This window comes from Hippopotamus amphibius, chromosome 9 (genome assembly GCF_030028045.1).
Source record: "Hippopotamus amphibius kiboko isolate mHipAmp2 chromosome 9, mHipAmp2.hap2, whole genome shotgun sequence".
NCBI lineage: Eukaryota > Metazoa > Chordata > Mammalia > Artiodactyla > Hippopotamidae > Hippopotamus > Hippopotamus amphibius.
In genome coordinates, this window is record NC_080194.1 from 129,773,852 (window position 1) to 129,788,368 (window position 14,517).

At 45.7% G+C, this 14,517-nt stretch overlaps 1 protein-coding gene across 1 annotated transcript in view; it reads right to left on the reverse strand.

Moving 5' to 3' along the window:
- Window positions 1–13,702: 13,702 nt before the first annotated feature.
- Window positions 13,703–14,517, reverse strand: part of EMP2 (epithelial membrane protein 2) — a 35,532-nt gene continuing 34,717 nt past the window's right edge. The window contains exon 5 of the mRNA XM_057750319.1: window positions 13,703–13,959. Coding sequence (XP_057606302.1) covers window positions 13,772–13,959 — 188 coding nt within the window. The 3' untranslated portion in view covers window positions 13,703–13,771. The remainder of the gene's footprint in view (window positions 13,960–14,517) is intronic.

Sequence of the window (14,517 nt, forward strand, 5' to 3'; positions counted from 1 at the left end):
AATCCAGAGAAACATCTATGCACACACCAGCCCCAGACCCCAAAGTCCAGTTATTTGGTCCTGACGCCACTAAGGAAGCAAGAATGTGCACACCCTTCTCCCTCCAGGAAAAAAAAAAGAAAAAAAAAAAAAAAATGGCAGAAGACAATACAAAATGACCACAAAAGGAATCACTGTAATGATTTACCTTCTTTGGGGAATATCCGATTTGAAAAAAGAATAAGGAAAAAAAAAAAGAGGACATTTTTACCTGACCAGACAAAAACAAATTGTTTCGGTTTATGATGGAATTGAAATTCACTACAGAAATGTATAGGTCAATAGCAAATGTTGAGGCTTTGGAATGTTTGCAGTTTATTGCCTGCATTCAATGTCACAAATTTCATCCCTAAAAGACCTGAACGAACAATTTGGGGAAATGGCCACCAGGTGGCAGTAATACCCCTTCTCCACATTTCTGAAATTAAAAACAAACCTGCTTTTTGTCATGTTGGATGTTGAAACCAATCGATCGTCACAAAACTACCAAGCAACATATTTGAAATATGGTGCCAGTGTAGCAAGATTTTAGTTAATATTTAGGTACTGCACTGTCCTTTCGTCCCAGACCTCCACATTGATTCTCGGTTGATTCTGAGTCCAGAGTCAAAATTTTTAACTGGAATTGCTTTTCTAAACTTCAAGTCAGAAGCTCATCCTCGACTTTGTTCTCCACTCCAGAGCTTCAGTTCCACTTAGAAACAAAAGCCCTTGCAGGTGGACTTTATCAGCCTTACTTCATTTCATCAAATTGGAATTGAATGATGTAGATTAGAGGCAATTAGTTTAAACTGAAAATCCAATGCACGTGGAAAAAGACAAATCTCAGTGAGACTCTGGAAGCAACTTACCTTTAGCTGTCTGTGATGAAAATGTAAAGATTTCCTGAGGGACTGGATTGAAAGTGGCAAAAGGTACAGCATAGAAACCACTCACATTACTCCTCCCCATGACAAGTCAAAACAGGACAAAGCTTTCCAGAGCTCTGCAGCAGCGTGCAGACATAGACAAAGAGAGAACCTTAGTTCCCAGAGTTGTCTAGTGGACCAGAATTTCAGCAGCAGAAGGGTTTATGGGAGGGGCCTGGGATAGCCCACGGAATTGTGCTGTAGGCTAGAGGAGGCTCAGAAAGAGGCGCAGAGAATAACCAAAGGGACTGGCGCTAATGGAGAGGATAAAGATGCAGCTGCTTGAGAGCTGGGTTTTCCACCGTCGCGAGCCTAGGAGAGAAATGGTGATTGACTGGCTTGGGTCACATGCCACGAAGCACTTTGATCCATCGACTTGCCCATCGGATTGCCCACTGTGGGGGAGAGATGATTCCAAAAGGCATCTGGGGAGCTGTCTAAGTTCCAGCAAAGGGAACTGCGTATTAGACGGCCAGAAAGCAAGCAACCCATGTCAACATAATTAACAGGTACTTTGAAAACCTGTAGACCATGGACCGAGATTTCCTTTCTTTTTAAGATTTATCATTTTTGGTTGGATTACACTGAAGTCAGGTCATTGCATTTCCAAACCACCTCTGAGGTCTGTTTATCCTGCTCAGTGAGACAAAGAAGAGAACCGGCAGAGAAGAAAGGAAGTTCAGGTGGGATGGACCATGACCACCTCCTAAAACCATCCGGCCTGATTTAGCATCCCATGAAATACTCCCAGTTACGATCCACCAACATCGTTCGGTCCAGATCCCTGGAGAGCTTGTTAAGATGGCAGATTCCAGGACCCCACCCCTTGAGGGTCCCAATCCACAAGTCTGGGAGTGGCCCAGGAATCTGTATTCTCAACATGCTCCCCAGGGAATTCCAAGGCAGCTTGGACTATGCTTTAAGAATCGCACTCCCCCCCTTCCCCCCAACCAGCAAATTATAAAGACTTTTTCACACATAAGGAGACAGAACTTTAGGCTAAATTTGAAATCAGTTGAGCTGCTGGCAAAATCTGGCAAATCACACATTTTGCCCACTGGCTCTCTGCCTTCTTTGACAGAAAACAAGCCAAGCAAGACGGAGGCTGGAACTGGAGGCTGAGTCATCCGTCCTTTAAATAAGCACTCTGGTTACTGTGTCAGCTCACCCAGGGGCAGGGAGGCGGGAGTCTGCAGGCCACACCTTGCTGACAAGTGGAGGCTGGCAGTCTGCAGTTCACACTGAAGGCTCCAGATCCTGGCTTAGAACTCCTGACAGCCCGGCTCTCCCATTTAATCCCTTGGGAAAGCCTTCAGCTCCAGCAGCTGCTCCACCTGGGGTCCACACTTTCCACGCCTTCCTGGAAGAGCCTGGAGGCTCTTCCTCCAGGAAGCCCTTCCTGATTCAGCCCCTGCCCACCCTGGAGCCTTCAGCACTTCCCTGAACTACCTGTGTGACCCTGTCTTTTTTTTTTTTTTTTAAGTCGTGGTAAAAAAAAAACACGTAACAGGAGATCACCCTCTTAACAAAGTTGGAAGTATACGGAACTGTACTGTTACCTGTAAGGACTATGTTGCACAGCCTCCTAGAACTTCTCCATCTTGCAGGACTCAAACTCTGTATGCACTGAACAGCAACTCCCCATCCCCCCTCCCCCACCCTCCTCCCCCAGACCCCCTCCCCCGGTCCCTGGCAACCACCCTTCTACTTTCTGTTCCTATGAATTTGACCGCTTTAAATACCTCCCATAAGTGGTATCAAGAGATGGAAACAATCTAAATGTCCATTGACAGATTGGAGAAAGAAAACGTGGTGTGTGCATAGGATGAAGTATTATTCAGGCATGAAGAAGGAAATCCCGTCACAGGCTAGAACTTGGAGGACATTGCTCTCAGTGAGATAAGCAGCCCTGGGAGGTCAGATTCTGCCTGAGTCTGACCGTCCTTCACCTGAGTTATAAGGCGGCATGCTAGAATCACCTGGAGACCCTCAACAACCTCCACACCTGGCAGCTCCCCAGACCAAGGGGATGGCCACCTCTGAGGGATCCAGCCCTCAGAAGCCTCCCGAGTGGTTCCAGCACGTGACAAGGTTGAGCACCCAGGATTTGGAGTCGGAAAGTCTAATTTGAATCCTCACGTCTGCCCCTTACTTGGTGGGTGGGCTTGGCCCCATGACTTGACGATAGAAGAGATGAACAACCCCCGCGGAGTGCCAGGCCCCCTGCTGTTGCTGCCATGGCTGTTCCCATTTTACAGGCAGCAGAGGCCCAGAGAAATCAAGCAGCTGCCTGAGCTGGGAAGCTCAGGGAAACGCTGGGACATGGCTTGAAGGCAGACAGCCAGCTCACCGGGGAGAGTTAGCCCTGGAGCGCAGGTCTCATTGGTCCTAGTGAGATATTTCTGGACATCACACCTTATTCTGAGAACGTGTGGGGACCTTTCAGGGTCTTTTTTTGGAGGGGGGACAAAAGGCCATTCATCCCAGGGTGACAGAGGGTGACAAAGAGGGAAAGCAGGCTTCAGGGAAATGCAAACCTAAGCACAGCTAAGAGGACAGAAGCACGGCAGCCGCCTTGTTACACCCCGTCCTCCGTCACAACTCAGGCTCAGACTAGGAATGTGGATGCTCTTTTGGCCGACGCGCCTCTCTGGCCCAGGCAGTAGCACGTTGTGGCATTTAACTTCCCCTCCTGGCCAAAAAGAAAAAAAAAAAAGCCGTTATTTAAAGGAATCCTGTGCCAAGGTCAAGCCACACCTCTCTTTCCTCCCGCGGGTCCAAGTACCCCGTGAAATTACACTGTTGTCCTTCTACAAACACAGAGAGGCAAGTCTCTCCTGGTTGTTCCCGTCTCTGTTTGTTCTAGTTGATGACAAATATTGAGCTAATATGCAGTTTAAGTTTTGGGACCAGGAACACCATGTGCTGTTCAGAGACAGCCCAGGGGCCACAGCCACGGTGGGGCGGGCTGTCATTGGCTTTGCCCTGTTTCCTCTCCCAATGGTGTGACCTGCTCTGGGCCCTGGCGGCCTCCTGATGGTGGCCAATCACCGTATATCCTGGTATATAACGTTCTACAGTGGAGTTTCCCAGCTGGGGGCAATTTTGCCCCGTCTCTCCAGGGGACATCTGGAAATGTCCGGAGACATTTTTGGTTGTCATGATTGAGGGGTGCAGTTGGCACCTCGTGGGTGGAGGCCAGGGAGGGATGCCGCTAAACATGCGACATGCAAGAACAGCCCCACAACTGAGAGCTTTCTGCTCCGTGATGTTGCTGTGCCAGTGTTGAGAAACCCTGGTATATAACATGAAGCTCTCACAAGGAAAAATTTTGAAAAAAACCCATTTGCAAGTATTATTCAAAATGACTTCAAAGTGGTTTTGCACTTAAAATATATTCTTTTTCTCATGCAAGGATAGAAAATTTTACACAGACATCCAGCTGCAAACTGTAAATCCCTCTCAATGTAATATTCTACTAGCTGAAAACAAGAGTACACATTTTTAAATTGAGCTGAAAATTAATAACTTGAGATCAATGAAAATAGCTACATGGCCATGTCCTGGTGGTAACAGATTAAACTGTAAAGCAGTGAGGAATAACCCACATTAGCTTTTATCAGCTGTCTTGCATTTGGCTGAATTCTATGTGAAAAAATTTTTGCTACAGTGCTTTGTTGCTCTGTTGTCTTGCCACACAACATCACTAGGCGGCGGTAGTATTACCTTCTGTTTCACTCTCTGGCCACTTGGCCTTTTGATGTCCGTAAAGCAAATGCATTGGAAGCAGGATAATTTTTGGACACATGTATTGGAGTTAGGAGTAGAGATTCATATTCACGTCTAGACATAATATACTTCTTGTTCCAGTGTTTACCTCCAAATGTAAAATGAAAACCCATCTGTACCTAGGTCTGATCCCTTAAAATGATGGTCTGCAAACTTTTGTGATCATCAGAATAAGCTGAAAGGCTTATAAAATTCAGATTCATGCCCTTGGAGATTTAACAGGTTTAGAATCTGCACTTTCACAAGTATTCCATCTGTGCCCTAAATGGTTCAACTGTTTCACACGTGTACACACATACACACATGTACACACACAGACACTATTCTCTATTTTATGGCCCCAAATGGAAGCCTGCAGTAGTAGCTTACATTAATGGCCCCAATTTGCTCCTGCCCTTGCCTCCCCATCCCCATCTTTGTTTTCGTCTCACTGAAGGAGGGAGTTGATTTCCCCTCCCATGAACCTGGGTAAGATTCGTAACCTGCTTGGCCAATAGAAGGCAGAGAAGTAATGGTATCTTAACTGCAAACCTAGCCCTTAAGAGACCTTATGTTTCCAATTGCTCTCCTCCATCTCTGCCATCACATGAGACTATACCTGAGTCAGTCTGATACAGGACAGGAGACACATGAACAAGGTTGAGTTGCCACTTCAGCCAAGGGCATTATCAGCCAACACCCAGACCTGTGAGCACATTCAGTGAAAGTCAGCAGAGCTGCCCCTCCAAACTCCAGCTGATCCCAAACACATGAACAATGAACACTGATTGTCATATGCCACCATGCATTGTGGCTATTTGTTACCCAGCAATAGCTAACTCACACACTGCTGTCTTGCAAGCATCCACTGTCAATCAAAGGAGGCAGCTTCTGTGGATAAGTGAGACCAAAAGGAAAGACTTTGCCTCCTTACTGTACTCAACTGTTCTTCCCATCACTTTCCCACCAATAAAATGGGCACACCAGTGTCTGCCCTCTCTATTTGGTGGGTGGTCATGAGAATCGAATTAAATGATACAATTCATACAAAGGTGTTTTGTAAACTGGAGTTCTGGGTATCTCTGGAAGCACCATACACGGTGCCAGGTCCTGTATATGCCTTATCTCATTTAATCCCCACAATCATGTGTGCTAACTGGTCTTGCTGCCCAGTTCTTCCTGTCCTCGGTTCTCCTGATACAGGTCTTAGCTTAAATGTCATTTCATCAATGAGTCCTTCTCACCTGATCTAGGTTGCTCTCTGTACATTCCTTCACAGATTATACTCCAATTTGTAATTTTATTTATCTTTTTTCTTGCCTATTGTCTCCCCCCACCCCCACACCACTATAATATAAGCTCTGTGAGCGCATGGGACCCTTCTGTCTGGTACATTCTGTGTCTCCGGTGCCTAGCCCAATATGTGGCACATAGTAGGTGTTCATCAAATATTGGTTGAAGGGGAGACCAATGGACTAAGCATTACCTTGGTTTTACAGATTAGGCCACGAGGTTTAAAAAGTCTAAGTAGCTTACTCAAGCCTCTTGGCTCCTAATTGCAGAGTCAGATTGGAACTCTGGTTTACACTGCCTCCCAGGGAGGGTTTGCTTGGTTGCAGAAGTCCTGGGTCATGCCCTTGGGTGGGGGCAAGAAAAGCAATGATCAGAACAGAAAAAGGCAAATGAAAGCTCCTGCCCCCCTGGGCAATGAGTCAGAAACCTCAGCTTCTTAAAGCCAGACAGTCTCTGTAATTAGCACACCCCAGACATCTGGCAGAGATGCTGCTCCTGCCGGCCATCTGCGCAGAGTTGCACAACGCACCTCATCCAGCCCCTTCCACCCGGGTCCCTGCAACCCCAGAAGCTCGGGTAGGAATTGTGCTCAGAACAGGGTGAGAGGATGGGGTGTGATGCGCTTTCTTGGAAGCTGGAAGCATCTGATCATACACCCAGGAGTGGCTAAACCGAAATATATATTTCTAATCTCCTGTTGGATTGGGATGTCCTACAAGGCCAACTTGAGAGGGGAAACCCAGTTCAGAGGGAGGAGACTCGGGGGAAATCTGACAAGGGAGGAACAAACACACGTGTGAATTCTGTTACACCAGTGAGGACATCAGCGGTCACGCTTTCTTGTATTATGTATATCCTCCCTGATGCACCCATGTAAGAAAGATGAGGTTGGAGGGGCTTGTGGTAGGTGGAAACACAGCCCCTCAAAGATGTCCATACTCTAATTCCTAGAAGCTATGATATGTTACTTTCATGCCAAAGGGACTTTGAAGTGATTAAGTTAAGAAGATTTTGATGTGGGAAGATTATCCTGGATCATCAGGGTGAGACCAGTGTGACCACAGGGTCCTTCACAGGGAGGCGGGAGTTCAGAGAGAAGAGAAGATGCTTTGAAAGTAGAGGGAGAGGCCATATACCAAGGAATGTAGGTGAAAAAAGCACATACTCCCAAAGGAAAGAAATGAATTCTTCTCCTGCAGCCTCCAGAAGGAAGCAGCCCTGCCAATGCCCAGTGAAACTAATTTGAGACTTCCGACCTGAAAAAATGTGAGATAATAAATTCATGTTGTTTTCAGCCACTACGTTTGCGGTCATCTCTTAAAGCAGCATCAGGAAACTAAGACAGGGTTAAAAGTAATCTACAAGGTAAATTACTCCCAGTGGTTCCCAACTGATTCACCTGGTACCTAAAGTCACATCATATAAGAGGAAGTTATCGTCTTCTCTGTTCTCTGACTAGCTTTCTGATTAGGTCCTGATCATTTATAACACCTACGCATCTGCTACTAACCTCCTTTCTTAATGAAGAAAGAGCAGTCTTCAGGCTCAAAAACTCCTGCAAACAGCCATTTGCAATATACAGTTAATAACGTTCTTGTCTTTAATCATATCTCGTTTTTAACTGGGTCACTAACGACAACTGATGCTGATCTTCAACTTACTTTAGAAATTTGAAATTTCAAATAAATTATCAATTTAGGTTTTCTTCTAAATAAGTGTATTTATATAAAAGAGTTGATTTGAGGAAAAATGTTCAGTGAATAATAGTGCAGGATGTACACACCTACCAGCAAAGAGCATGTGGTTGGGATGTGGATTAATAAAATCTGGGAAGCACTAGCTTGGCTGTGGGTCAGTAGGGAACTGGGCTTCTGCTGGGATTTAGCAGGCATTGGCCTTTCTGTTTGCCCAGTATCTGAGCTTCCTTCCCTTCCTTGGGGCATTTGCTTCCTTCTAAGTCTCAGTGGGCTGCAGAACTTACCTCCCACTATAGAAACTGAAGATGCTTGCTAACTGCTTTCACTCCCTACTAGGTAAGGGAGTTCTTGGTATTGGTAACCAGCAGCAAAACGTGAGCCACTGGGCACTGATGCATGTTCTGCTCATCCGTTTTCCAAAGGGAATCATTTATGGTAGGCATCCTGTTCCTCTTCCTCCATTCTCTATTGGGTGCCTTCAGGAGTATATGAAAACTTCTAATCATAGGTTGCTGGGCCTGATAAAGAGGATATTAACACATCACCAAGCAACCCTGGAGTGGTTGTGACTCCAGGGTGTGTACCTCCCAGGAAGCGGTTAGTTCATTTCATGAATGTATAAGCATTTTTAAACTTCTTAGGAAGTTGTGCATGGATTTAGAAGGCAAAGAGATGGACTTTAGTAGATATTTTGGTTGCCCAGCTCACAGTCAATTCCCTCTTTTCTTCCCTACAAGTGTGGTTCATAAATCTATCCCTCACTGAAGGAATCTGATCCCCTCCCACTTGCAGGTCACTGCTAAGCATGGTAATTTAATTACCTCTCCCAGTGATTGGGTTAAGCATGAAAACGGAATCCTCAGGCCAGTGACATCAAGGAGAGTTTGCTAAAGGGCTCCTGGGAAATCTCTTCTTGTTCCTAAAAAAAGACCTAGGAAAAGACAGTTCCTCCTTACCTGATAAAACCAGGGGATGGATGGCAATGTTTTCGACAAGCCAGAGAGTACTGAAGGCTTTGCAGGCCATGTGAAGTGGGCGGTGACTCTGCCATTGTAGTGTGGAGGCAGCCATACACAGTATCTAAACAAAGAGGTGTGCCTGCGTTCCAATGAAACCTTCTTTATATGGACACTGAAATTTCAATTTCATAAAATTTTCATGTGTCACCAACTATTTTTTTTGTCACTCTTTTGGGGGGAAATTGGGACTAAATAGCCTGCATCAGAGCAGGGACTAAGTTTATCATGATATACCTGACACCTAGCCCAATGCTTATGCCATAATTTGTACACGAATATTTGGTAAATAAATATTTACAAAATCCTTGTGATGAACTGACCCCTTTATCATAATAAATATTTATGCACCCAACATCGGAGCACCTAAATATATAAAGCCAATATTAATAGATGTGAAGGGAGAAATTAGACAGCAATACAGTAATAGTAGAGGACTTCCATACCCCACTTTCAACAATGGCTAGATCATCTAGACAGAAAATTGTTAAGGTAGCAGTGGATTTGAACTACACTGTAGAGCAAATGGACCTGATAGACATACACAGAACATTCCATCCCACAGCAGCAAAATACACTTTCTTCTCAAGTGTATGTGAAACATTCTCCTGGAAAAACCAGATGTTAGCCACAAATATTTGGTGAATAAGTGATTGGTTAATTTTCTGATTGGAAGAAATATAAAATTGAGTGCTCTGGGGTGACTACCATCCAACTGCCACCTGGGAAAAAAACAAAAAATCTAGAAACACAAAGAATATGGACAGCAACCCCTGTGTGGAGACAAGGAAATGTGGGTTCCCGAGATAGACAGCTTTTATTACTTTGGGCATTCCTTAGGTTAAAAATGAAAGCTCGCTCTCTCTCTGGTTAAATTTTTCTTTCTTTCTTTCTTCCTTCCTTCCTCTTTCTTTCTTTCTTTCTTTCTTTCTTTCTTTCTTTCTTTCTTTCTTTCTTTCTTTCTTTCTTTCCCCTTTCTTTCTTTTTCTTTCTTTCTTTCTTTCTTTCTTTCTTTCTTTCTTTCTTTCTTTCTTTCTTTCTTTTCTTTCTTTCTTTCTTTCTTTCTTTTTCTTTTCTTTCTTTCTTCTTTCTTTCTTTCTTTCTTTCTTTCTTTCTTTCTTTCTTTCTTTTTCTTTCTTTCTTCTTTCTTTCTTTCTTTCTTTCTTTCTTTCTTTCTTTCTTTCTTTCTTTCTTTCCTTCTTCCTTCCTTTCTTTTTTTTTTCTGGAGAGTGTGCTATTACAATAGTCTTATTTTTATGATCACCCAACCCTTTAAAGCAAAAGACTTTATTAAACACAAACTGAAGGACAGGACCGGCTACATAACTTGTGGAGACCATCACAAAAAAAAATGTGGGGCTCTTTGTCTAAATATCATTAAGAATTTTAAGATGGTGCTAGCAGACCTTTAACCAAGTGTGGGGCCCTTCAAGGCGGGGGCTCCTGTGCCATTGCTAGTCATTCATCCAGGAAGCTGGCCCATGAAAGCAGCAGAGGGAGTGGGAAATCGTCCTCTGACCAATTGTCAGACATCCCTGGCTCGCTGTAAAAGCCACACATTATGATCTTGATGAGAAATCAAATGACCCCTTGCCACTCAAGATGGCAGCTTCTTCCCCTAGATACTGGCACCATTGGGAACATGAGAGTCTACTGCTCTGGGCAATTTGGTTTTAAACTTTATTTTTCAATGTACAGTTTCAGATTATACAAAACATAGAAAATGGACTACTTTAAAGGCACATTAAGTAGAAAGTACCTAACTACCCTAAAATCACATTTGTCCCCAAACCAAGATTCAAACTCAACCTCTACACCTTTCCCTAGCATCTCCCCATCACCACTGCCCCCCAGTATACAAAACTATCCAACTTGCTGTATTGTAAGTAACCTTTCAGCTATTAAGAGAGTTTAGTAATTCCCACCCAGGCAGATTTTAAATGATGCTACAGCTTCTATTCAAGCTACTGTGTTTAGTGCGCTTATGTATGGGTTTGGGGGTCTAGGTTTCTTCATCACCAGTGAATAAAGAGCATCCTAGGACTTCAGCCTGTTGATTAGGGATGCACACAGGTGCACAACCCACAGCAGAGGGTGTGGGGCAGGGTGCGGGGGATGTCTCCAGTTTCCGTGTATTAAGGTATGAGTATATATACATTCACGCAGAGCAACAAATCAAGCATCCTCCAAATTCATTTGAACAGAGACCCAAAGTAATTTTAATGCAAGTAACAAAATGAATTAGTCTGTCTCCATCCATAGGCCCTCAATGAAAGAATTACAGTACTTTATAAAAATGTCCTAAAATATGCAAACTACAGTTCCCTCAAATGTAGTTGTTACCAGTAACATATTTGGTCCTAATATTTGCTTCTCGGATATCTTATCTAATTGTCTTTGTTGTTGTCCTTGAATAACGGATCATAAGCACCAAGTGAGGGCTGAACCTCCTGATGGGTAAGAAGGCTGGGTGTTTTCTCGCTCATGCCATCACCTCTTTCCCACCTCCCCAGGGCATATCATGCCATGGGGGTAAAGGCAGCTCTTCTGTTTCACAAAACCCTGGCATCACAGATGGATGCGGCCACTGAATGCAAAAAAGTAGTGGAGACCAGCCAGGAAAAAACCATGGGGTCACTTCAGACACCCACTCTTGAAGTCTTTTTGGGAAGGAAATTCATGCATTGCTTGGGGATACGGCTTTCTAGATTTCTGGTTCTGAGGGGTTTTGTTTGTTTCCATTGTGGCTACCCGGGAGTTATGGAAAAGCCGCCTGAGCAGAAAGCTTGAGACACTTAGATCCACCTTCCTCCACGAGGTGTACGTAGCATCCTGCCAACCCCAGGGGTGTGACCCGCACGCCTACCCAAAACAGGATTAATGACAGTTTTCCACTGAGGCAAGAAGTGACCGTTTGTCCTGCTCTGGCCCAGTGTCCCCCTGCACTGTGCTGGTGGCCTCTCTGCAGGGAAGGGGCCCTGTCTTAGGCAGGATGTTTGGATGTGCCTGCCCCTGTGTTTTCAGAGCCTTACACAGTGCTTCAAACATAGTAAGCATTTAATATTCTGCTGAAACTGAATGAATGAATGAGTGAGTGGGTAGATGGAGAGAAAACCCTATCCTGCACTGAAGAGGTAGCCACAGTGGCCCTCAATGACTCAAACCAGGCATTTCCCCAGCTCCACTGGAACTGGACTGAGGGCAAACCATCGCTCCACTTAGCAGAAGGTCATGTACACGGCGCCAGTGCTGACACGCGCAGATGGGTTCCAGGCGCACCTCCCAGCAGCAGCTTCACAAGACATGAGGGAAAACGCAGTGAGGTGCAAAGAGCTTCTCTCGTAGGCACTTCCTGGGGCCTGCACATTGCCACACACCTCACAGGGCTGAGGACCAGCTCCCCAGAGCCCTTACCCCTCAATACAGTCTCCGAATCCCAGGCAGCACTTACCCAGACCCTAGCAGGCAGCAGACCCCAAGAGGCACTTATACCCACTGAAGTTTGAGAACCACGGCAATCTGGGACCCTCCCAGGGCTTTGTTCACTGTCAGGACCCTGGGCCCCTCCAGGGAAGGAAGCGTTCTCTGGGTGTAACGCAGACGGCACCGCCCCATCCGTGCCACCTTGCTCGGGCTGAGTGGAGTGATATTTAGGCTGATCTAAATCCTAAATCCTAGGAGCTTTTAAAAATAGGCAGACATAGAGCAGGTTCCCTCCTGCCCACACAAGGGCCTCTCTTCTGAATCTTTGGTTGTGTTCTCTGCAGCCTTCACCGCTGCTTGTAATTCATGTTCCTAATTGGTTTTTAATCTGTCTCCTCTGCTAGACAACGAGCCCCATGAGGAGAGAGACTGTCTCGACATGGTTTCCCCTGTGCCTGGCACAAGCATCCCTTTACTTATGTTGCTGGATGAATGAATGAATGGTGAACAGTCCTCTGAGGCTCCAGAAATGGGGGTTAGTAGAGGCCAGGCAGCCTTAGAAGGCAGGGCAGGAAGAGAAGGGAGAGGCCTTCTGAATTAGGGTAGGGAGGAGGCTACATTCCCCATGCCCCAGAAAAGGGTGTTTGGCTATTGGCATGCAAGGCTTGGGACTGGAGTCTGGGTGGTCCAGTTGTGAGCAGCTGTGCAAGAGACAGTGAAGAATGAATAGCTATGGAGGCCAAGGTTTGGGCCTCCAGTGGAGTCTAGGCCCACATCCCCATCTTGACACGATGAGATCTTTAACATTTATGAGGCAGCTCTGCTCACCTGGCCCTGGCACCGTGGTCCTCAGTCTTAAGGCACCAGAGCATCACCAATGAGCTTGTTAAAAACACAGGTTCCCCGACTCCATCCCTGAAGACTCTAGTTCTGTAAGTCTAGGGAGGGACCCCGATAGCCTACATTTTACAAGGTGCCCTAGGGATCACATGCTGAGATTAGGGTGAGCCTCAATCGGACCCTCTAGGTTAAAGCTCACCTTCCTTAAGGCAAGCAGGGGACTTTGTTAGCAAATCTGGGTGGCACTTTCTGGACCCGACCCATTACAGGAGGGCTGGGGCTCTGGTCTGGATGTAGCAGAACACCAGGGGTTATACCCGTTTCTCATGCGGAACTTGGCTAAACATCTAAGGAGGTTTCCTCCCTTACCTGGACCCTCTAACCCCACCTTCCACCACTAACACATATTCAGGAAGGGAAGCTGAGGTGAGGGGGGCTCAGTGTAGCCCAGACCTAGGGGAATATGTCCCCCAAGACCCAGCTTTCTCAGTCTTTTGTCACATCACGTTACATCCCCGTGGTTAAGAAAGGTCCTGCTGAACACTTTTGGATCTGAGCATTGCTGGATTTTTGGCTTTGTCGTGTTGAGGCTTTCGGATGGGCAGTTCTGAATTCCAGCCTTCATAGTCTATTCTCTGATCTCAAGAATGCAAAAACTCTTCTCTTGGCTTTTAAAGGAAACAATGTGTTTGCTAGAAAAACCACACACACAAAATTTGATTATATACAAAACGGTTATCTGAATGTGGATTCTGTACTGCAGCGAAAGCAACCCAGCTCCTGGGCTCTATTTGCGCTTCCTCAGTATCAGGTACATGAGGCCACTGATGAAGGTGAAAGCAAAGGCCACCCAGGCCAGGATGAAGGAGTAGCCGTAGCTGCCACCCGAGGTCAGGGCATACAGTTCTGGGTTGTTCTTGTGAATGTCTTCACGCCGGTCTGTATAAATGGAAGCTGCAATCATGACACACAGGCCTGTTGGAAGAAAGCCAGGGCCCAAATAAATCACAGACCACAGCGTGCACTGGGGACCTGGGGGGACTAAGGCCAGAGCTGAAGACAAACTTCAGTTTTTATTATTAGCAGGTATTTATTTTAGTCTCTTGGAAAGATTACGACTAATATTTTGTAGCAGAATATTGCTGCCTACCCTGAAGCCATCTTGCTTTCCATTCCTGCCAGCTGAACTCAGTATAGTTTGAGCAGCCAGCTACCCAGCTCAGAGGGTCATAATTGGTTCAAGCCATGGGTCAGCCAGGCAGGAAGTAGTTTGCTTTGCAGGCGACATAAGGTCAATGTCACAACTACTCAATTCTGCTGTCACAGCATGAAAGCAGCCATGAACGATACATAAATGAGTGGGCGGGGCTGTTCCAATAACATTTAATTTGCAAAAACAGGTAGTGGGCCAGATTTGGCCTGTGGGCCATAGTTTGCCAACCCCTCTTGGCAGTCCTGTTCCTGTTTACTTGTTATAGTTTATGGTTCCATGTGTCTCAGTTCGAGCCACAGAAAATCCAAAGAGAAGGAGAT